This window comes from Tiliqua scincoides, chromosome 2 (genome assembly GCF_035046505.1).
Source record: "Tiliqua scincoides isolate rTilSci1 chromosome 2, rTilSci1.hap2, whole genome shotgun sequence".
Classification (NCBI taxonomy): domain Eukaryota; kingdom Metazoa; phylum Chordata; class Lepidosauria; order Squamata; family Scincidae; genus Tiliqua; species Tiliqua scincoides.
In genome coordinates this window covers 225,298,073-225,322,595 of record NC_089822.1, presented here as the reverse complement: position 1 = coordinate 225,322,595, position 24,523 = coordinate 225,298,073, and the positions used below count along the sequence as shown (strand labels likewise).

The following is a 24,523-nucleotide window of genomic DNA, read 5'->3' as shown; positions in this document are numbered from 1 at the left end:
CCTGAAAACTGATCCCCAGGCATACTGATTTTAGCCTTGCTCTGCATCAGGCAACATGAGCCAAGGCCCCCTTGTAGGGTTGTTCCAAGCTGCCAACCAGATCATTGATAGTGAAAGGGAATTGACATAACCGTAGCCTGTAGACAAATTTAAGAAAACTGACCCTTGATGCATTCCCAACAATACTGTAGAAAATCAAATGATTTGCTGCTCATCTCGTAACACAGATACCCTTGAATTAACAGTAGATGGAAAGAATGCATTCCACTGCACTCAGATGATGGTTTGGCAAAGAAACCTTCTGAAAGCACACCCTGAGCATAAAGGTAATGGCAGCGAGTAGATTTTACGAGCAAAGATTTTTATGTTGGATTCCCTACAAGCATTTTGAGCAAGTTACCCTGTCTGCTTAAGACCTTATGAAAGACTCAAACTACCATCACAGCTGTACTAGCAGCAGTGGTACAGATATGGAAGGATGGTTTGGAAGCAGTAAGGGAATTAAACCTGCAAGATTAACTAACATAGGCTGGATAATGTCACAGCTGCATAAAGAAAATTCATCAGTTCCATCTTGGCAAGCATTTAATGAAGTGGCCTCTGTTAGTCTGCAGCATGTAAGTACATTAGGCCTATTAATCATTCTTTAAGCAAAAGCTGATGATTAGGATTAACAACTATTGTAATTGTCATATCATGATCATCTAACAGTATCTGGGATAGAAATTTAGCACCATCATAGCCCAGTCAGCTACTATTTAACAAGGACAAGGAGCTGGTGTGGACAATTGCGGAGGATAAGAATGTCATCTTTAGACTTGAAGGATTTCATGCATGTTTAACCAAAGAAAACTGGACAACATGGAATATGCTGACTTGGATAACCTGTGTGCAGAATCAGGTGTGTTTGCATCTAACAGTACACACCATATGATGAAAGATAAAGCACATTACCATGCTGTTCATATGCATATATTGACATATGAAGCACTGTGATATATATACAGTAGCCTGTCTTGGAACTGTGGCTGATGATGATCCAACAACACAACACATGAAAGAGCTGGCACAAATGCTTTCCAGTGCCAAGTTAGCAGAGATGACCTTTACAGTGTCATAGAAAGCCTGGTATAGGCTTTAGGTGAAAAGAAGTTCAAAAGGATCATAGAGAACTTCATTGCTCAACATAATTATAGCTAAAATATTGTGATGTGGACAGCTTGCATAAGAATGGTGGAGATCTTGATGAACGTCATCCAGGCTGCAATGGATGAGAACATTACATTGCACATGGAAGCATTCACTGCCTTATCAGCTCACAATCAACAAGATTGTCATACAATCCAAGTCAATGGACCTGATGAAACCAATATGAATGCTGATTGAAGGTGCAGATGTTCACCTACCACAGGCATGGAGTCCTTTCATTGCCATGGGTGAAAACAAATCTGACAATCCAATGTTCTCTCTGATGTTCTCATAATGGCAAAGAAAGATCTGCAATGGCAATATGAGTTGGTGACTTTACTGAACCCAGTGAAGGATGATCAACTAGGAAAGACTGCCTCTGTCTTCACGGAAACCACAAAGAGACAGATATCAGAGACAGATGGATCTTTCAGGCTTGTAAAGCAGTTGAAAGAAGTTATGAACAAGCTTTAGTCATAAATACAGATGTTGTGCATCTACTGTTGCACTTCCTGACTGTAAAAGAGAGTGACACACAGATGGTTTCTAGAACAGCTAGAAAATGAAGATGCTTCCAAATGTGGTTGGATGCTTTCAAAACCAGTAAGAGGCTTTGTAAACCAGTAAGAACAACTACTGTCATTATGTGCTAATTGGACGTGACACAGTATCTTCCTTCAGCACATATGGAAATGGGTCCTTTAAGGAACATTTTTTTTTAAAATACAACTTCTTCAGTAATATTGAACAAGATAGGTGTTACTAGTTGCCAAGAGATTTGTGTGCTACATATATTTGCCACGGCCCACAGGTATTTGTGTGCCACCTCAAATGCCAAAACAATTTATTATGCTATTCTGAATGTACCCAAGGCAAGAGGGAACTGCAGATACTTCTCCCAGGGAAGGACGCTTTAGGGCTCCATGCTACATGGAAGCAGATCAAATGCACATAGACACTGTTCATTTCAAAGACTCCTCTGAGACTCCTGAGACTCCTCTGTCTGGAAGAAGGAGTCTGAAGTCTTCATTGTTATCTAACCAAGGTTCCCTTCTGTTGCTTGTCTGCAACTAGTGACCTGTCTATGCAAAGCAAAATGCAACCCAGGAAGCTGCACCTATTTAACAAACAATCTGAAGTGATCTGCTATCTTTGGCTATAATAGAGTCATTTGTTTTATTCACAAGACTCTGTCAAGTATGCTGCCAGCAGGTCAATTATAGTCCTTATATGCAAGATGGCTATTAAAGGACTGAGGGTGTGCACCTCCAAATAAGGTTTGGGCTCTACCCCAAATCATACACTCACAGCACCAGCACCTGAACCTCCCAAGACATTCTGTCCAGGCCAACACTTAATTTAAGCAAAGGGCCCTGGCTGGTGTGCAACCCCTGGCCAGGAATCGTCAATATTCATATAAATAATTATCAGTAAGGGACTAGATAGTACCTTCCCACATACCCTGCATGAATAGCAACATCTGCTCAAGCACCTCTTTAATCCTTTCACCTACGTACTCTACAGTGGTTATCTTAAGTTGGACCAATATTCTGAGTCAGCATAAAGCACCTTCATAGATCTCAATTGGTCCCGATTTGTTTTATATAAATTTTCATTTTTCTTTTGTTTTATTCACAAGACTCTGCAAGTATGCTGCCAGCAGGTCAATTATAGTCCTTATATGCATGATGGCTATTAAAGGACTGAGGGTGTGCACCCCCCAATAAGGTTTGGGCTCTACCCCAAATCCCCCAATTTTATTTATTTTTTAAATAGTGCCTCTCTGTCACACTCTCTCCCCTTTGATCTTGCTAGTGTTCTTGATAATGCCTTCTGGATTCTTCAGCCGCATCCTGACATCTGATCTCACGCTCCAACTATGTGTTGGATGGGACCCAAACCATTGCAGTCCTTCAGCCACAGACCATGACATTCATGGAAGAATTTCAGAAACAACAATAAGAACTCTTCAGCAGTGCAAGAGTTTACTTGAAAGGTGGTCAACTCTCCATCTTTGGAGGTCTTTAAGCAGAGGCCAAATAGTCATCTGTTGGGGATGTTGTAATTGTAAACTATTTGTATTGCCCTGGGGTTGATATGATTTTATATCATTATAAAAACCATTGCTCTAGGCATTTCAATACCCTGAAAAAATTGTTTAGCTTCTATGCATTCGGGGAAACTCTCATAATTCTTAAAGCAATTCTGAAGTGGGAGATTGACGAATCTTTACCTTTGGTGACAGGTCAGAGTTAAATAGGTCTCTTTGTCCAAGATGCTTTTGGCACATCATTTGTAAGGTGTACATGAATATATATGTTCATGTATATGAATTCCAAACAACACAGTTCCAAACAACACAGTTCTGGAACGTGCTGGAATCCCTAGCATGTATGCACTTCTGAAACAGAGATGCCTGTGTTGGCTCGGTCATGTTGTGAGAATGGATGATGGCCGGATCCCAAAGGATCTCCTCTATGGAGAACTCGTGCAAGGAAAGCACCCTACAGGTAGACCACAGCTGCGATACAAGGACATCTACAAGAGGGATCTGAAGGCCTTAGGAGTGGACCTCGACAGATGGGAAACCCTGGCCTCTGAGCGGCCCGCTTGGAGGCAGGCTGTGCAGCATGGCCTTTCCCAGTTTGAAGAGACACTTGGCCAACAGACTGAGGCAAAGAGGCAAAGAAGGAAGGCCCATAGCCAGGGAGACAGACCAGGGACAGACTGCACTTGCTCCCGGTGTGGAAGGAATTGTCACTCCCGGATTGGCCTTTTCAGCCACGCTAGATGCTGTTCCAGAACCACCATTCAGAGCGCGATACCATAGTCTTTTGAGACTGAAGGTTGCCAACAACAGCATGATGTGAATATATATCAGTACACATGATTGTTTTTTCAACTGCCTTGGCAAAAGCTTGGCTATCTACATGCAAATCAGGGCTGGCCTTAGGGGAAAAGGACAAATTCAGCCAAATCCCATGCCTGGAAGGGCCCCACACCAGGGCAGCGAGTGGAGCACCTGCATCTGGCACCTTACTTCGGCATGGAATTTTCCATGCTAAGGCATCGTGAGGCAAGCAGAGCATTGCTACTGGATGACCTGCCAGCAGTCCCTGAATCTGATAGGCTGGAAATCACCCTCCTGGAAACAGTTGGAGGTGACACCACTGCTGGGTGCCTTGGCACTCATCCTGGTGAATAGGGGGGCCCCATAGGGGTGAGGAGCCCCTGCAAAAATGTTTGACATTGGGCCCTGCAGCTCCTAAGGCCCCGGTGCAAATAGAAGAACATATTCGGATACTGTTACATGTTTCTCACATGATGTTGCAAAGCAAGCTGTAAACAGCCCTTCTTTGAAAAGATGATACCTTTCATGTGCAGGAGGTCACTTCTGAATTCAACCCAAGAGCTGTTAACTTTTGCATAGGTCTGTTCAGCAAGTCAACTTGCTCTGGTTTCGATGAATTTTTGGATGCAAGAATGCCAGGAGGAGAGGGTGGAGAGCAGTTACCCTGTCCCCCTCCCTCCATGGAACATTGCTATATTTCTTTTCATTCCTATAGATGAGATCAGAGTGTACCTTGTATTTCCTAACTGCATTTCATTGAGCATGCAAAGTGGGGAAGCACACAGTTGGTTTCCTACTCAATAATGATAACAAGGTTGATCTCATGTGCCTGCTAATGTAGCAGCATCAATAAATAGTTCCTGCCTGAACTGCTGTGTCATTAGGAAAAGCAGAGTAGAGCAAATGACAAACGATCAGAGAAGGGAGGCTGGGGAAAGAAAGGGCGGATCAAACCCTGCCCTTGATTAAGAGCCATGCATTGGGAGAAATCAATGTGCAGGAGATGGCTTGGCCTCCCAATAAGGCAACCATCCATCACTCCGTTATTCTCTGAAATGTGGGGTCACAGCAATGGGGTATCCTGGGACACAGGACACTCAGACAGCCAGGGATGTCCTTTGAATGTCAAAGGGGCTTCTTGAATAATTGATACAAGGCTAAGCAATCAAGACTGCAGTGCACTCTTGCCCTCTGGCCCCCAAGGAACTGCATGTCATTGAGGTCGATGATAGTTGGCTCCTGATGGATAGGGGTGCCCAATAATCCATGCCACTTACATATTTATGCATTTACTCTGTTATCTCTGGGGAATGTCTTGGTGAGGTGGTTGTTCATGGGAGATGGCTGGCAAATGAATGGTGCACCTGATGATAACGAAGCAATTCCATCTGGGGCAACACAGCTTGAAAAGCCTGCACTGAACAACCTCTCAGATGTATTGTAGCTGATGAACCCAAGTGGGAAGCAATTGTCAATTGCAGCCTTACTAAAAATTTTGTTTGTTATTATCTTTAGAGGCACATGCAAAAGAAATCAAACTGCGAACCAAGGAATAGAAATACTCATGTTGAGTTGAGCTGGCTGCTCAATGGCAGCATTTGTATCGTAAAGAGAGAACAATGAACAACTATCTTTGCATTTCCAAAGGTCCCTTCTTCCACAGCTTCCTCTTCCCAGCTACTGCCATCTTGGATCACATGAGATCTCATGGAATTGTGTGAGATCTTACAGAACAGCACAAGATATCACATGATCCAAGAAGGCAGCAGCCAGGAAAAGAACATTGGGGACATCCCACAATGTCCCTATGAGTACCCCATGACTCCCTTTGGAGCCATGCCTCACAGTTTGGGAACCACTGGGTTAATTCATCATGCTCAAAAGTTCTGGGAGGGTTGCGCTCTTCTTGTCAGCCACCTCTCTTTTCTGTCACTCATCTTTTCTATGAAGCCTAGCCCTTTAGTTCTCTGCCCCACTGATAAGTAAGCCTTACTATGTGTCACTGCACTCATTCAGACAACTTACTTTGCTTATAGTACTTACTTTTTGTCCTCTCTCCTCCTTTCGTCTCTCTCACTATTGGAATGTGTTAGCTCTCTGGAGCAATTACCTTTCTTTGTTGCATCAGTTATTCTATAAAGTGTTAGTATGTTACAGGAATGATGATGATGATACCTCTCAATTAAATAAATCTCAGTTAATTATCACATGAGTTTTTAATCAATGAATCAGTTCATTGATCATTAAAATCTGCAAGGATATGTGTGTGTGTACAGCAGGGCTATAATACTGAACTGATAATCAATTTTGTTAAGTAAAGAACTTGGGCAGTGCAATGCTACCCCCCCCCCCCCGTGAAGCTGGCGCAAGTCATTACACTGGCTCCTGAGTGCTATGAACATGCCATAAAGTACATTTGCAGCTGCTTGGGAGCACAGGACAACTGAAGGGCTGGACCCATACTGGGAGAGGGTAAGTTTATGCCAGCCCGGGCAGGCCAGCACAGGGGGCAGAGGGAGAGTTGAAGGTTGGGAAGGGATATTTTAGGGCAGAGGGAGGGTGGCCTGCAACGCAGATCAGGCCAGGGAGGGGGCTGGGACCAGCCGACGCAGTGCAGGCTGGTTAGTATCCCCTGGTTAGTTAGTGGTGCAGATAGAACCAGCCTGACCAGCATTACATGTGCTGCTCAGATTTATACCCACAAAATTGTGGGCACAGATCCAAGTAACTCCATAGAACTGACTGGGGTGTGATACGGGATAAGGGGAATAAAATCCCCTAACTCCGAGTCGCACCAAAGCCTGAACCTACCCTGTGCTGGATTCAGTGCAGACCAGTCAACCTGCCTGTTCCAGCTCAATTTAGGATTGCATGCTAAATTGGCTATAAAGTCAATGCCAATCATTGGAAATCCATTTTAATACAAATGCTTTTTAAAACTGCAGGTGTCCAAAAGGTATTCCTCTTTCAAAGATTCTTCCTCTCACACACGGATTAAGATAATACCCTGCTATGACACACACGCGCTGATGTAAAAAACCTCCTACAACAAATAGAATATGTAAATGCCACAGATCAATCCATTATTCATCTAAAACTAACACGATTAATGGTTCATCTCGATCCTCCCCAACCCAACCATAGGATCATAGTGACCCACAAAGTCATCAAGTCCAACCCCTGCCCGTAGAAGGAAATCTTCCTGAAGCATTTGTAGCAGGTGCCTGTCGAAGCTCTGCATGAAGATCTCCAGTGAGGTGGAATCTACCACCTCTCTCAGCAATCTGTTCCACTGCTCTTAGAGTCAAAAATTTCTTCCGGATATGCAACTTGAATTTCTTCTCTTGCAGTTTGTACTCATTTGATCTAGTTCCTCCCAATCCTCCCCTTCTCCACTCATAGCCTACGCCCTCCACCAACTCATCTCCCACGGTGGCTGAGTACTGCAGGGTCATGCACACAAGTTAGCCACTTTTCAGCTGGCAGCTCCACTGTGTGCAGTGTTGCTGCAGCAATAATGCAGAGCGGGCCTTCCTCTGACAGAACACTTATTCCATCAACAGAAGGCACCCATAGAATTGGACTGTCATATACATAAGCCCTATACTTCAATATGTCCATAAAAGGCCACTTTGATTGAATTTATAGGTTGGGGCAATTGCACATCATTGTGTTTTGTGCTCATTAGTAAGAGGAGCCATGTCATGATGTTATCGTGTAATTTACTTGACAGCTAGTAAGGCTGCACCTGACGTTTCTGTGGTTTATCCCAAATTATTTCTGGAGTCAGAACATGTGCTATGGTCAAACAACAATTGCTTATATTTGTTCAGCTAAAAAGCTGTGAACTTTCCAAAGATAAATGGAGTTAAGTACTGACCTAGCGTGACCAAGACATGGTCCACATGACTCTGCATTCCATCTGACTGCAACTACCGCAGAACATTTCATAGGAAGAATTTGGGTCAACGTTCTCAGAGGACATATCAGATCAACACAGGAGGAACCAATTATAAGACTTTCCATGAAACTGACTCTCCATTCGTCGCACGTAGAAAGTAAAGCATCTCTTATTCCCTTTTTTTTTACTACTTTTGTCTCATTTGTCTGACATTTGTAACAGCACTTTTCATCTCTGTATCCTGTACATCGATGATTTTTTGTTGTTGTTAATGGAGATCATAAAGAGGTGGAAAATGCCATATTCCCTACAAATGCAGAATGTTATTGAGGGAGTTTTATGATTTGGTAGGCCAATGAAATTTAAACCAGGTAGTAACCACACCTCAGTGGCTACTCAGAAGTAAATTCCACTGAGTTTGATAGGATTTACTCTCATGTACGGGTGTATAGCAGTGGTTCTCAAACTTTTTAGCACCAGGACCCATGTTTTAGAATGACAATCTGTCAAGACCCACCAGAAGTGACGTCATGGCCAGAAGTGACATCATCAAGCAGGAAAATTTTTAACACCCCCCTACAACAAAATCAAATCAATCAATCAAGTAAATTAAAAGTTTACAATAAGCATAAGTTTAAAAATTTTATAAAATAAAGAAGGACCCTTCTAACCCTCTCAAGCAGTCACTGATCTGTTTTTTAAAAGATCCCCAAAGGTCCCAAAGACTGCAATCCTATCCACACTTCCTGGGAGGAAGCCCAGGAGGAAGTCCCATTGACTATCATTGTTAAAAGCATAGACATAGTAACTGTTGCAGATCTGTAACATTTTCCCAAATGCAGTCGCATACCATGGTAGCATCAGTCTAATATTGAGTATTAAAAATAAAATACACATTAAAATGAATGGGGACCCACCTGAAATTGGCTCCCAACCCACCTAGTGGATCCCGACCCACAGTCTGAGAAACAGTGGTGTATAGGATTGCAGCCTAACTGCCCAATCCTATCTAGCCCCGAGGGTATGCCTCCACTAGTGTAGTGAGTCTTCTTGGATGTAGAAGAATACATCAAGAAGAATAGAAGAATCCTCAGCCAAAATAGGTGAGGGAAATGGGCTATGAAGGTGAATGCTGGGAGACTATGCAGGTCTGCTACTCAGAATAATTGAACTGAACTATGAGTTGAGGATTTGTTTCCGATCTACTTTATATTCTGCTTTTCCACAAACCGGCACTCAAAACGGCTCATGATATACCAGTGTGATGTGCAAGTGTAGTGCAGAAGACAGAAGCTGGATGTACGCCTGGTTTAAACAGCAGAGCTGAAATGAATTTTTGTTTACATTCAAAACTTCAGCTTCTCAAATATGGAATGCCGGTCATTGGACAGTTGACCTCCCCTCAGTGAGTTTCTTCTCTAGTCTGATGACTGGAGGACACCAGTAAATCACATTCATCTAACAAGGGCCGGCTGTACCACTAGGCAGAGTGAAGGGCATTGGCAGATCTAGGGTGCCATGAAAGAGAAACATCAAGCCAGTTGTGTCCATTCTGACTTCATTTTCACCACAGGTATTGCAGCCTTTTGGATTTTCTTGTTCACCGGCCGCAGTGTTCTGGTCTGAAAGTCCCATTACCAGACCATTGCAAGCCATGATGACAATATGCAACCTCTGGGTTTTATATGTGGCCTATAGCTGAATGCCAGATGCAAGGGGGTGGCAAGAGGGTGCAGGTATCTTGTTGTCTTATGTGCTCCAAAGGCATCTGGTGAGCCAATGTTAGATACAGAAAGCGGGACTCTATGGACCCTTGGCTTGGTCCTGTTGCAGGGCTCTTCTTATGAGAATGAAGGAATAATCCAGCCCCTTACACAGGCAATTCTGAGCAGGATGAAGGGAGCTATATACAGGGCCAATACAAGACCTCCTTGCACCTGAAGTGTGCCAAATGCTGCTCCCCCTTCCTTGGTGATGTGCCAGCCTCTGCTCCTCCCATTCCCTGGATTGCAATAGGAGATGGAAAGGATAAGGTAGTGTGGTGGATACACTTTACCCATATTTCCTCTTCTGCTCCCTCCCCCCTCTTCATTTTCTAATCCAGGGGGTAGAGGGAAGGAGGGGGGCAACGGGGGTGAGAGGGCAGACAGAGGCAGGTTCCTCCGCCAACCTGTTGCCTGAGGCAACCTGTCTCTGTTGGCCTCATGGATGGGCCAGCCCTGCCCACGCAAATGGTCAACTGAACTCTTTCCTCTACTGCTCTTGTGCCAGCCACCCTGCAAACAGGCAAAACCCTTGCCAATAACTAGTAGCTCTCCTGAAACCTCATATATGTTATCCTCTTCGCCAGGCTCCCTGTGTGCAGGACACTCCTACAAAGAGTTCAAAGAAAAACATGATAGCCTGGATAGACCAGGCCAAGTGCCCCTTTAGTCCAGGATTCTGTTTTCTATCAGCAACAGGCCCCTTCCAATGACAGCGTCCCAGTAACTGGCCCTCAATGGCACACTGCTTTGAAATGTGGAAGCTCTGTTTAGCCGTTGGCCTAGTAAGCATTGACCACCCTCTTCGCCATGACTTCATCCAAGCCTCCCCTGTAAAGCTATCCACAGCCACAGCTACATCTCGCCCAGCTTTCTCCCTAGGGGTGCTGCAGGTGCATAGCCTGGAGTGAAGCAGGCCACTGGATCTTTACCGACTATAATTCTACTTAACATGTTGTATTGCACTTTCTGAATGTGCAAACAGCTTCATATGTGTTTGATATGATGCAAGGGAGGGCACCAGGATGAGGTCTCTTGTTATCTGGTGTGCTCCCTGGGGCATTTGGTGGGGCCGCTGTGAGATACAGGAAGCTGGACCAGATGGGCCTATGCCCTGATCCAGTGGGGCTGTTCTTATGTTACACTACAGTATTGTCCTTGCAACAACTCTGTAGGCCAATACATATTATTTCCTGCACCCTACCATTGCAGCTGCAGTTTTTCTTGTCTAAAGCCACTTGGCTACTTCTTGATAGATGTGAGATTCAAACTGAGAAGTTCTGATCCATACTTTAGCCTCTTGGTGGCACAGGTGAGACTCTCAGGCAGCCTCCCACCCAAGCAGAAGCCAGCCCCCTAGCTTTGGCAGGGCTGCTCCTTATGTGTCTTCCTTCTGACCAGAATCTGAGAGAATCATATCTACAGAGAGCCTCATTCTGTATTACCAAGAACAGTGGAGCACAAATGCAGTGCATGGAGGACAGTGGCCACACACCCACCTGCAGGCTGGCAGGGGAGGAACATCCAACTCAAGACCTATTAGGAGCTGCACACTATGCCTACATGGAATAATGTGGCTTAAAAACACAGCCATGTACTTGGAAAAATACCTGGCATTCAAGAACAGGGATGTTTTGCGCACAATCCTAGGCATGTCTACTCAGAAGTAAGTTGTGTTTAATGGGGCTTACTCCCTGGAAAGCACACCTGGGATTACTGCAGCCTTCCCATCACAGTTAACTGAAACACTATCTTGAGCTGAAGCATGACCACTGTGGCTCCTATTAACACACAGGGTCCCAACACATGAATAGTGACACACACATACACCAAAAGCTGAAATCCATTCTGAAGACTTGAAATAATAACACATATGCAGCATTGGCATTTCCAGTAGGGAGCCTCCAAATTCACAATGGAAATGTGAAAATCTTGTTGGGGGGTGGGGGGGTTAAACTTCTTTGACCTGTCTTACAGTGGCATCCTCTATGAGCCTACTCAGAAGTAAGCCCCACTGTTTTCAATGGAACTTACTCCCAGGAAAGTGTATAGGATTGCAGTCTTAGGAAAATTAACTTTCAGAGATGGGCTTCAGTCATATACATATTTGCATGGGAGTAAATTCCACTGAACTCAACAGGATTTGCTTCTGAGTAGATGTGGATAGGATCGCACTGTTGGTATCACAACTACTGGGAACAGTAGTAATCTAAGAGCCCAATCCTAGGCATGTCTACTCAGAAATGAATCCCATTATAGTCAGTGAGGCTTACTCCCAGGTAAGTGTGGCTAGGACTGCAGCCTAAGAGCCTAATCCTAGGCGTGCCTACTCAGAAGTAAGTCCCATTATAGTCAATGAGGCTTACTCCCAGGTAAGCATGGATAGGATTGCAGGCTAAGGGCCCAATCGTTTATACCTTGGAGTAAGACCCATTTAATTCAATGGGGCTTACTTCTGAGTAGGTGTGCAAAGGCTTAAGGCCGTTAAGAGGGGCTCTGCTAAGTAGAAATGAGATAAAAAGTCAGTATTACCGGCCTCAGGGATAGGAAGGGCGAATACCGGATCCATGACCTGGAACAAGAAGGAAGACCCGGACCAGGAGGAACCTTTTCAAGCCTCTGCACTGCTTGAGGATGGGGAAGCGCGGCGCTTGTGCTGTCTGCTTACCTGCTCCGGGCTGGCCAGAAACAATATATTCCAAGAAGACGATCAGGGTGATGCTTTTGGGCTGCATGACTCCGCCTAGGAAATCCATCTCCACCGGCGAGATCGGGGCACAATCTTTACAAGTCTGGCGCCCACATGACGCCTGGGGGAGCCCAGCACACCTTCCCTTCGGACCGCGGTCCCTGTTGGCTTGTCTCTTCCTTTGCCCCCCCCCCACGTGTCTATTCTCCTTCCACACCTCTGTTCAGATCTCTGCGGGGGGGAAGGTTCCCCCTCGTCGTCTCGCCCAGCCTGCCACTCTCAGCCGCCCATCGCCTGCCCATTAATAAGTGGGGCTGCCTGGGGGTGGACCCCCTTGCCCTGCCCTGCCCTGCCCTCCAGGGAGAAGGTGAAGTTCACATGCCTGCTGGCAGTGCCTCCTCCCCGCCTGCCGACCTTCTGAGTCAACCCACGGTGCAGAGCCAGCCCCGGGTTGGCTGCAGCCTCTCCGGAGGACTCCTCTTTCGCTTCCACTCCGTCCCCAACCCAAGGCTCCTTCTCTTCCTAGCTGTGCTGGCTGCTCCCCCTGCCTGCCTTCTTCTCCCGGGGCTCCCAACGCGAGTGCGATCGAGGGCACCGCAGCCTTTGTTATGGTCCTCTCCCCCCCCCCATCCATCCACCCACCCCCCGCTTCCACGCCCCGCGCCGAAGCAGCGCCTTCTCCCCCTTCGGTCAGAAGGAGAAGCCGCCAACGCTGGTCCTGCTGTCGGGGGCCAGAGGGGGCATCGTCACCCCACGCGGGCTGGGTGTTGATGGTCTTTAAACCCCCTCTTCTCGCTGTCACTCTTCCCCCCCCCCCCGGTAAGCTCGAGCCTGAGGACCAGCCAATCACCCCCCACCCGGCCTGGATGGAAACAGACGCGATGCTGTTGATGACACACGAGGTTGATCGTCTTCCCCACCCCGCAGCAGGAGTCCAAGCCTATGCGTGTCTACTCGGAAGTAAGTCCCATGGTATTCAACGGGATTTACTCCCAGGAAAGCGTGGCTAGGCTTGCAGCCCAACAGCCCAATCCTATGCATGTCTACTCAGAATTAAGTGCCATTAGTGTCAATGGGGCTTACTCCCAGGAAAGCGTGGATAGGATTGGGCTGTAAATCTGCACGCGATCCACACTTTCCTGAGAGTAAGCTCCGTCAAACACAATGGGGCTTACTTCCGAGTAGACATGCATAGGCTTGTGACCCAAACACACGGCTCTGCGCAGCGCAGAGTCGGAGCTTAAGGGCCCAATCCTATCCAGCTTTCCAGGGCAGCCTCAATGGAGCCCCAAGGTAAGGGAACAAATGATCCCTTTACTTTGAGGGGGAGCTCTGTGAGTGCCCACCATCACCACAGGATGCAGCGCACGCCCCATTGGCACAGCTGCACCAGTACTGGAAAACTGAATAGGATTGGGCCCTAAGGTTGCCATCCTATACAGTATACACCTGAACACAATGGAATTTACTTCTGAATAGACACGCATAGGATTGTGCCCATCCATACATACCTGGCTGCAATCCATACATACCTGGGAGAAGTCACACATACTGACTATAATGGGACTTACTTCTGAGTAGACATGCTTAGGATTGAGCTGTGATCTGCTCTTGCTTGAGGGATGTGGAGAGGAAATGATGCTTCTCCTCCCAGCGGTCTTGAAATAACTAAGCAATACCTTACAAAGAAGCCAGGTTTCTTCTTACAGAGAAAAAGGTTGATGATCTATATCAGGGGTGCCCAAACCCCGGCCCTGGGCCACTTGCAGCCCTTGAGGCCTCTCAATGTGGCCCTATGGGAGCCCCCAGTCTCCAATGAGCCTCTGGAGATTTGTTGGAGCCCACACTGGCCTGATGCAACTGCTCTCAGTGTGAGGGCAACTGTTGGACCTCTCACTTGAGCTGTGGGATGAGGGCTCCCTCCACTGCTTGTTGTTTCACACCTGTGATGCAGTAGCAGCGGCAAAGGAAAGGCCAGCCTTGTTTTGTGCAAGGCCTTTTATAGGCCTTGAGCTATTGCAAGACCTTCATTCATTCATATAAGTTCATCTTTAATATATTCATTTATGTAAACTTATGTAAATTTATTCAAATTTTAAATGTAAATTAATCTCCCCCCCCTCTGAGAGACTATGTGGCCCTCCTGCCAAAAACTTTGGACACCTCTGATCTATATCATCATCATCATTCCACAGCCCTGTGACTCTGTGCGGAGCTTGTTGTTGCCGCTGAGCAAACGCACATGCTACTTACTACTTGCTTACTAGTTACTCCTTCCCCTTTTGCAAGCGCCAGGCTGAGCCAAAGTTTCCCTTCCTTCTCTCTCTCTCTCTCCCCCCCCCCCCATTGCTTGCGCCTGTGCCTTTAAATTAAACCCTCTCCCACCTCCATCCCCAAGGCAGGGCTTGGTTACTTTCTCTGCAGCGCCCTCTAGGCCCCGAAACGGCAAATGACAAGCTTGCTGGCGCAAGGTGCAAACCCAGACTGGGCGGCAGAGGGACGCAGTAGGAAAGGGAGTGTTGTTGAGTCCATCGCTGGGGTTCTGACCCATATCTGCTGTCTCGTTTAGTGGCTTGTCCGCTAAGATGGTGATAGAGGAGAAATCAGCTGGAATACAAGTCTCACCGATTTGCCTGTGTCTGAGCTAAGAGAAATAATTTTGAATTTAGCTAGGGCAGTGTTTTGCAACCAGTGGTACGGCTACCACCAGTAGTACTTGAGGTGGTGCCTAGTGGTACTCGAAGGACCCCTGGACACCTGCTGCCCAACTGCAAGACGAGGAATGTGATGCAATAAACAGCAGTAGGAGGCGCAGCTCAGTGGGCAGAGCTGCAAAGCATGCTTCTTCACACTTGAAAAAGCCCTCCTGTCCAACCTGAACCTCTTTGTCACATAGCCTCTGACCTCCCAACTCAGAAGGAACTGGTGATGATGTTATCACCAGTACCTTCCGGTAGTACTTCAAATAGGTGGACCATGTGAAGTGGTATGGTGGAGGACAAACGTTGAGAAATACAGAGTTAGGGGAAAACCAAGAGCAGGCTTCAGTTTTTGTTGGGGCAATGGAGAGAGGTGCACATTGCACATTGGGGCAATGGAGAGCGGTGAAAAGCGGTGTGCCCCAAGGATCTGTCCTGGGACCGGTGCTTTTCAACCTCTTCATAAATGACCTGGAGACAGGGGTGAGTAGTGAGGTGGCTAAGTTTGCAGACGACACCAAACTTTTCCGAGTGGTGAAGACCAGAAGTGATTGTGAGGAGCTCCAGAAGGATCTCTCCAGACTGGCAGAATGGGCAGCAAAATGGCAGATGTGCTTCAATGTCAGTAAGTGTAAAGTCATGCACATTGGGGCAATAAATCAAAACTTTAGATATAGGCTGATGGGTTCTGAGCTGTCTGTGACAGATCAGGAGAGAGATCTTGGGGTGGTGGTGGACAGGTCGATGAAAGTGTCGACCCAATGAAAGTGTCGACCCTTCTTCCGGCAGTGAAGAAGGCCAATTCTATGCTTGGGATCATTAGAAAAGGTATTGAGAACAAAAAGGCTAATATTATAATGACGTTGTACAAATCGATGGTAAGGCCATACCTGGAGTATTGTGTCCAGTTCTGGTCGCCGCATTTCAAAAAAGACATAGTGGAAATGGAAAAGGTGCCAAAGAGAGTGACTAAGATGATTACGGGGCTGGGGCACCTTCCTTACAAGGAAAGGCTGCGGCGTTTGGGCCTCTTCAGCCTAGAACAGAGACACCTGAGGGGGGACATGATTGAGACATACAAAATTATGCAGGGGATGGACAGAGTGGATAGGGAGATGCTCTTTACACTCTCACATAACACCAGAACCAGGGGACATCCACTAAAATTGAGTGTTGGGAGAGTTAGAACAGACAAGAGAAAATATTTCTTTACTCAGCATGTGGTTGGTCTGTGGAACTCCTTGCCACAGGATGTGGTGACGGCACCTGGCCTGGACGCCTTTAAAAGGGGATTGGACAAGTTTCTGGAGGAAAAATCCATTACGGGGTACAAGCCATGATGTGTATGTGCAACCTCCTGATTTTAGAAATGGGCTATGTCAGAAGGCCAGATGCCAGGGAGGGCACCAGGATGAGGTCTCTTGTTATCTTGTGTGCTCCCTGGGGCATTTGGTGGGCTGCTGTGAGATACAGGAAGCTGGACTAGATGGGCCTATGGCCTGATCCAGTGGGGCTGTTCTTATGTTCTTATGTAGCTAGCTGGCAAGAAAAAAGTGGTATGTGCATGGATATTGCAAGAAAGCTGTTGCTTTGGGGCCTGATGCACCTTTAAAACTAGTACAGTGATGCCTCGCAAGACGAATGCCTCGCACAACGAAAAACTCGCAAGACGAAAGCATTTTGTGATTTTTTTGGTGACTCGCAATAAATTTTTCTATGGCCGTGCTTCGCAAGACGAATTTTTTTCCTTTTTTTTTTGGTTTGTTTTAAATCGCACTTCGCAAGACAAAAATTCGCAAAACGAAACGACTCACGGAACGAATTAATTTCGTCTTGCGAGGCACCACTGTATTTAAAACTAAAAAAACTAGCTGACAGTATCCTCCCCTCCCCTGCTCTATCCAATCTATTTTGGCCAATTCAAGATACTCGTAATTATCTGAAAATCCCTAAACAGCTGCTCAGCTATATCACTCAGGTTTGCCCGCTTCTGTTATGCTGCACAGTTGGTAAGGAAGAAAATTGAGAGTGTAAATCTCTGATTTTATGATTTTACATATGTGTAACGGGGTGTTGGTTTTAATTCTGTGTATTTTGTTTTGTTGTTTGTGATCAGCTGGTCGGATGACCGTAAATAAAGTATCTATCTATCTATCTATCTATCTATCTATCTATCTATCTATCTATCTATCTATCTATCTATCTATCTATCTATCTATCTATCCAGCTGTGGGTGCCTAGCATAGCAGACAAGAGCAGATAATGGCATTTATTCCATGTAATGATACACACATCTGTGTGTACTGAGACATGTGTGTCTGGTACCCCTTATGTTGGTCTTTTCCAAACCTAATGATCACACACACACACACACACACACACACACACACACACACACTTAAGCACAGTTGAAATCCCATCTCTGAAACTTGCAATTCACCTAATGTGAAATGTTTCCAATGGCAGCATTTAAGTGTGTGTGTGTGTGTGTGTGTGTGTGTGTGTAAGAGTGAGTTCTCCCTTTCCAAAATGTATTGCAAAAGTTGTACAAAGGGCCTAGGTATGATTATAAGGCTGTTGCTTTGTAGCTAATGTGACTTGCATGGGCCATAGGAATATGTACAGGTATATTCACACTATAACTGCCACTCCTTTATGCCTACATTAACAGCCACAGGTATTTCCATCTGATTTATGTTATTTGCCTTTGAATGTGTCTAGAAACTACAACTGGTTCAGAATGCAGCTGCCTTGGTAGTGACTGGGACCAGCCAATTCAACTCATCCTGGCAATTCTTCAATATCTTCATTGGCTTTCAGTTTGTTTCTGGGCCCATTCAAAACAATAAAAATTTAAAACCTGAAATGCTGTGGCTCCAGCATACTTGAAAAACCCACCCATCTCTTAAGAATCTCCCTGCTATGGGTGCCTCCAGTATCGGTGTAGTGAGTGGAAGGTAGTCCAGTCAGGTGGCCCCCAAAGTATGGAACTCTCTCCTGAGAAAAGTGTGCTTTGCTGCCTCCCTAGTAGTCTTCAAGTGTCTGACAAAGGCTGAGTTATCTCATAGGGCTTTGTGGGCCCTCTGATCACATTGCAGGATAGCTGTTGGTCTCTTAGGCTGCTGTGGATTTATTTGTCAGTCTCAGTTTTATGGCTGTTTTAATTTGCTATCATTTAATTTTTTTAAAAAATTTTTAATGAGCTTTCCTATTTAATTTAAAACTGCGGTCATGGTACATTGAATCCAAAGACAAGACATAAATGTTGCAATTAAAAATAAAATGAAAAAGAGCATGAGGCTCAAGGTGACTTAAGCCCCAGTTATGAATACGCTCAAAGAAAAAAATATTTGGCTATTTCCTTATTAGACTGTATACACTTAAAAAGGCAAGGTTTGCAATGCCTGCCTCAAGCCAAACTCTTGTAAAAGTCTCCAGGCCTCACAGTGAATTAAAGGCAATGAATCTTTGTGGGGCTGTGGTAGGTGCAAAATGGAGGGGGAGACCACCTGTAGTTCAGGGTGAAAGGGCAAAAATGTGCAAAGGACAGGCAGAGATTACACAGTTGCCCTGTGAATTATTCTTTAGTAGGTGGGGGCCTGAGGAGCCAATAGGAATGAGCAGGTGTGTCAGAGGTGGTGGCTTTCCCCAAAGATTTGGAGACACCTATGCAAAAGTGTCATCTGGTTTTGTCAGGGGTCTCCTCCAAATCCTCCAAAACTCTTCCAAGTGACTGACCTATCTTTGCTTCCCCTCGGGCAGGGGTTCTATGAATGATTTTCTTTTGACACTGACACTCTCTACAAGCCATGCTGGGCCTGAAAGAAATTTGTGGTGGGCTCCCTTTGGACCCTCTTCCCATGAACAGAGGCCGAAAGAGTGGAATCCCTCATGCTCCAGTGAGGACGCCCAACCTCACAGCAGATGAGGAGAAGGTAAGAGACTTTTCCAGTAGCTCACCTGAAGTCAAAACCAGTAGAATTTCTCACCTTCCACTGGTGTGCAGCATGCAAGATTCCTAAATGCAGGACATTGAATCATGTTTCAGCAGTATTGGTGTCAGAGCCAGTGAAATACTTTGACTGTGTTGGCAAGTGCTTAATAGATGTATGCTTTATTTTTCATTTTATAAAACCATACCTTTTCATGATTAGTGTACATTTCGAGCACAAAGCTGTGGACAAATGTGTTGCTTTTGTAGCCTAAACTTACTTACTGGAAAGTAAGTTCTGATGCGTTTCAAGGAAATTAACTTCTTAGAAGATTTTTTTTTTCAGATTGTAGCCTTAATCACGGGTGTACCTGGGAGGATGAGGGGGCAAATGAGGGGGCACCACATGGTGGGGGGTGCCGCCACAACCCCTTCTTCTCCGCTGCCTATTTATTTATTTATTTTTAGGTCCATTTACAGGTCCTTAGAAGGCCTTCTGATATCTGGGGAGGCCACTCCTAGCAGGCCTTCCAAAGCCTCTGGAAGACTTTAAAACATCACTTATGATTTTCACCAAAAACCAGAAGTGATATTTTTTAGGCCTCCTGGCCACATGGCGGAGGGGGGTATGACATTTTGCAGTCCTGGCCCCTGGCAGCTCCGGGACGAGGATCACAATTGGCCTTAAAGGAATTGATCAATGTTCTTGCCTTTGGCTTTGTTGTTTAACATATGAAATAAATTATTACCCGTCTCACTCTTTGTTCAGGTGCCATGTACAAATGTCATAAACAGTGCTACCTTTATGTACATTTATGTGAAAGTAAGCCCCATTGTGTTCAATAGGGCTTGCTCCCTGGTGAGGGTATTTGGGATTGCAGCCTAAGGCTGCAACCGATCCATTTTCTTCCTAAGGCCATTTGTTACTCATGGTCATTTAAAGTAAAGTTTCAGTATACAGTATGTAGTATTTTGTTTACATCGTGCCATTCTGACACTGCTACATTGGCATTTCATTGGTGTTTTTTCAGTATTTATGACAGCAAAAGCTTGTACAGATCTTGAGCACAGATCTAGTTACATTAAAGAGTGTCTTCTCTTGGACATTTCCAGCATACTCTGATTTACAGCAGAGCTCTTATTCCATGTCTCCTTACCAACTGAGGCTTGGTGCATGGCCAGGAGAGACAGGCCTTTTCAGTCGTGGCAGCCCTGGTTTGGAATGCCCTCTCTAAGGACGCTTGGCTGGTCCCATCCCTGTTAGATCTGAGTGAAAATCTAGCAGTTGTGGGAGGTTTTTGATAATGGGTGATAACTCCTACGGTAGGTCTAGAAAGACATTTCCTCCACCCTCATACACTGAACATGTTGAAAACATGAAGTGGGATGGTACTTGCTGGCCACATCCCAGTGATGACCTGCCTGATGGCCATACCTCCGGCAGGCGCATGCAACGTTAGTGTGAAGGGGGCTCTACATGCACGTGCCCAACTTCTTGCCACCAGGGCCCACTTCGGATGTCTGGAGACATTCTGCCCAGGGAGAAGGAGGCTCATGCAGGGCAGTTTGTCAAAGTTGGCCCTGGGTGGGTTAATTATTTGTTCTCTGGTTGTGCAATGATTGTTTTGATTTATTTGACCAGGTTGCTCTACTGAGCAATCATTGACCTCTGTTCATAGCTAGCTGCCTGCTGGCTTCTTCACTGCTATTATACACTCCTAACTTTGCAGAGTTGTGGGAAGTTGCAGGAGCAGCAGTACTGGGTCTGATTTCTGTTGAATGAGAGAGCACAGCAGCCTTAAGGCATCTTCATAGTATTGACTTTCTTTGCAAATGAGGAAGCAGAGCCTGAGTGGAGGCAGACAGGCACCACTGAGGCGGCAGATCTCCCAGGAAGCAGCTAGTGGCTGTTACAACAATCCGTTCTCATAGTTGCATTATGCTAAAGGACCGTTAACTTAAGCCTAGGATCAGGTTCATCTCTCTGCTCCTTCTCATTCTCCGTTTATATTTGCAACAATAATCCTCAATTATTCCCATGTTTTGTTTTTCATGGGCTTCTGTAACTGGCAATAACATAAAGCCTTTAGGAGAGATTTAGAAAGATCCTTAGATTCGGTGAGCTCCTAAAAACCTATTTGCCATTCCATCTTTAATTTTCTAGGATCAAGCAAACTATATAAGTGAATCCAATCCAGATCAGATCTGTGGTGATGACCTTAACCCTTTGTACTGTACTTTGTACCCCTCTGTTCATTCTGAGGAAGAGGGCTGTAGCTCAGTGGAAGAACACTTGTTTTGCACGTACAAGGTCCCAGGTTTAATCCCTGGCAACTCCAATAGGATTGAAAAATACCCCTGTCCAAAACACTGGAGTGCAACAGAACTAAGCTAGATTGACCTATTGTTACCAAAAGGGTGGTTTTGTTTAGGGGAATTAGTATACTGCCCTTATTGGAACTTAAGGATTGCAGGCTGGATAATAAGACGGCGTAATGCAGAGAAATTCCCTTTGGCTTAAAGAGGAGACTGAAAGAAAGATAACTTTTAATAAAAGATTATAGTTTTAGTACAGAAGCACAAAGGTAAACATAATGCACATGGAAAAATGGTAAGGATATGTTTCTTGGTCCTAGTACTTGAATCCAGTGTACCTAGCTTTCATGGTGGTTGCGTGTGGAGATTATATGGTGCATCCAAGGAAATTAGAAAAAGGAAAGGTTGTAGGGAAGGATTTTAGGGGTCCCTGGTCTGCCAAACCCAGTTGCTGACTAAAGATAGGGAGAGAAGGGGAGAAAAAAGGGGGGGGAAGGGAAAAAGTTCCAGATGCAAGATAGTTACCTGTCCTGTAGTGCAGTTGGATGGGGGGGGGGAGTCCGGTGTGGAGGACCCTCTGACACAACACAGATGTGTTGGTCCTTGGAGGGGGAGCCAGAGAGACAGAGCATGTGGCAGGAAGCCCTCTCTTAAAAGGGTTTTCAGAGGGAGCTGAGCTGGATTGTAGCTTGCTTACTACCACACAGCAGGGTATGTAAAACATTGAAAGGATCAGTGTCAGTTATCAGCAAAATTCAAAGGGGTCAATGGCTGGCTTCCTAGCTGGGGGGGAGATTTACACAATACAATCAGCAACCCAGGAAGGCAGTTCAAGTTTGCATACGGTACTTAAGCAGTGATTGGGTTAAAACAATACAATGAATACAGGAATGTAGGAGACTGGGTTAAAACAATACAATGAATAGGAGACACTTAAACAATGATTTAAAATGCCAGACTTCTTCCTATAGTGTGTGATCATAGGGAGGTGGATTTAAGATGCCAGACTTAATGTTTGACCATAGGGAGGTGGATTGTGTAACCATGAGCTTGTGACTTGACCAAAGTTTTGGAAATGTGTGCTGTGAGAAGTTTGGCCTGCATTACATTTTAGTCCATAGTAACATAACCAGATAGAGAGAAAATCACAACTAAAAGGCAAAAGGGGATTTTCATGTAACACTATGATGTGACTCAGGGCAAGATTCTTCTGAAGGGGTCAGCTCCCTAATACAAGTTCTGCCTCTTTGTCATTGTGGAACATACACCTGTGCTGCCATCCTCCTTCTTTTTGTATGTCCCAATCCCTTGAGAGACTGGGATCAAGTGCTCCTACACGCTCCTAGCAACTTCTGTTCTGACAACAGCAACATCAGGCCATTGCAGGCATCTACACACTTGCGGTTCATTACTGGGTAGGGTGTGTATATGTGTAGGTGCAGACCTACGTTTCAGGCATTTGGTTGCACAGACAAGGTTGAAGGTTGGCCAGGATGTACATCTGTGTAAGGAACAGGGCCAAAGTGTGTGGCCCTGCTTTTCCCACTACACATTGAGTATACCTATGGCCGGGGGGGGGGGGGGAGAGGATGTATGAATAGAGCTTTTGCTGTTAAAGCTAAAGCACAGTGTTCTTTGCAGGGCTTTCCTTATCCATCACACATGGAACACATCTATAACTTCATGTTCACTGTGCTTCTCCCACAGAGTAAATGTGCCTCACACACACTTTGAAGTTTCTGCACATATCAAACTGGGACTGAACTGACTGTCTTGAAGTTATACAATAAAGTTGTATAACAGGGTTGAGCAGTGAAGTGGCTAAGTTTGCAGATGACACCAAACTTTTCCGAGTGGTAAAGACCAGAAGTGATTGTGAGGAGCTCCAGAAGGATCTCTCCAGACTGGCAGAATGGGCAGCAAAATGGCAGATGCGCTTCAGTGTCAGTAAGTGTAAAGTCATGCACATTGGGGCAAAAAAATCAAAACTTTAGATATAGGCTGATGGGTTCTGAGCTGTCTGTGACAGATCAGGAGAGAGATCTTGGGGTGGTGGTGGACAGGTCGATGAAAGTGTCGACCCATTGTGCGGCGGCAGTGAAGAAGGCCAATTCTATGCTTGGGATCATTAGGAAGGGTATTGAGAACAAAACAGCTAGTATTATAATGCCGTTGTACAAATCGATGGTAAGGCCACACCTGGAGTATTGTGTCCAGTTCTGGTCGCCGCATTTCAAAAAAGACATAGTGGAAATGGAAAAGGTGCAAAAGAGAGTGACTAAGATGATTACGGGCCGGGGCACCTTCCTTATGAGGAAAGGCTACGGCGTTTGGGCCTCTTCAGCCTAGAAAAGAGACGCCTGAGGGGGGACATGATTGAGACATACAAAATTATGCAGGGGATGGACAGAGTGGATAGGGAGATGCTCTTTACACTCTCACATAATACCAGAACCAGGGGACATCCACTAAAATTGAGTGTTGGGCGGGTTAGGACAGACAAAAGAAAATATTTCTTTACTCAGCGTGTGGTCGGTCTGTGGAACTCCTCGCCACAGGATGTGGTGCTGGCGTCTAGCCTAGACGCCTTTAAAAGGGGATTGGACAAGTTTCTGGAGGAAAAATCCATTATGGGGTACAAGCCATGATGTGTATGCGCAACCTCCTGATTTTAGAAATGGGTTATGTCAGAATGCCAGATGCCAGGGAGGGCACCAGGATGAGGTCTCTTGTTATCTGGTGTGCTCCCTGGGGCATTTGGTGGGCCGCTGTGAGATACAGGAAGCTGGACTAGATGGGCCTGTGGCCTGATCCAGTGGGGCTGTTCTTATGTTCTTATGTTCTTAAGTTGGGTTTTGTGTGTGTGTGTGGGGGGGGGGGAGGATCTTTTGCACTATTTGTAGGTTGTCATCAAAAGCCAGCACCTTGCCAGTTCTTCAGATCATTCCCCTGGTATTTGGTGTTCCATCTGTCACTGCATTGATCTTCAACTTGTGAGTTCACCTGTTAACAACACAAAGGAGTTTGCCATTTCAATAGCTCTTTCTTTGTTCAAGTCCTGGTGACAGAAGAACACAAAATACATGTTCTCTTTGTGTCAACCTTTTAAATACAGAACAGTCCATTTAAAATTGCTACCTGTAGACAATGTACTTTTGTCTGTAAAATTTAGCTGCCTGTTGTAC

General features: G+C 45.6%; 2 protein-coding genes across 2 annotated transcripts in view; one reads left to right on the top strand and one right to left on the bottom strand.

Moving 5' to 3' along the window:
* LOC136640035 (netrin-4-like) overlaps window positions 1-12,510 on the bottom strand; it is a 65,774-nt gene extending 53,264 nt beyond the window's left edge. Inside the window, exon 1 of the mRNA XM_066614839.1 lies at window positions 12,372-12,510. Within this exon, the coding sequence (XP_066470936.1) occupies window positions 12,372-12,459 (88 nt within the window). The 5' untranslated portion in view covers window positions 12,460-12,510. The remainder of the gene's footprint in view (window positions 1-12,371) is intronic.
* A 6,390-nt stretch (window positions 12,511-18,900) lies between these two features.
* Window positions 18,901-24,523, top strand: part of UROC1 (urocanate hydratase 1) — a 56,283-nt gene continuing 50,660 nt past the window's right edge. Inside the window, exon 1 of the mRNA XM_066616790.1 lies at window positions 18,901-19,026. Coding sequence (XP_066472887.1) covers window positions 18,901-19,026 — 126 coding nt within the window. The remainder of the gene's footprint in view (window positions 19,027-24,523) is intronic.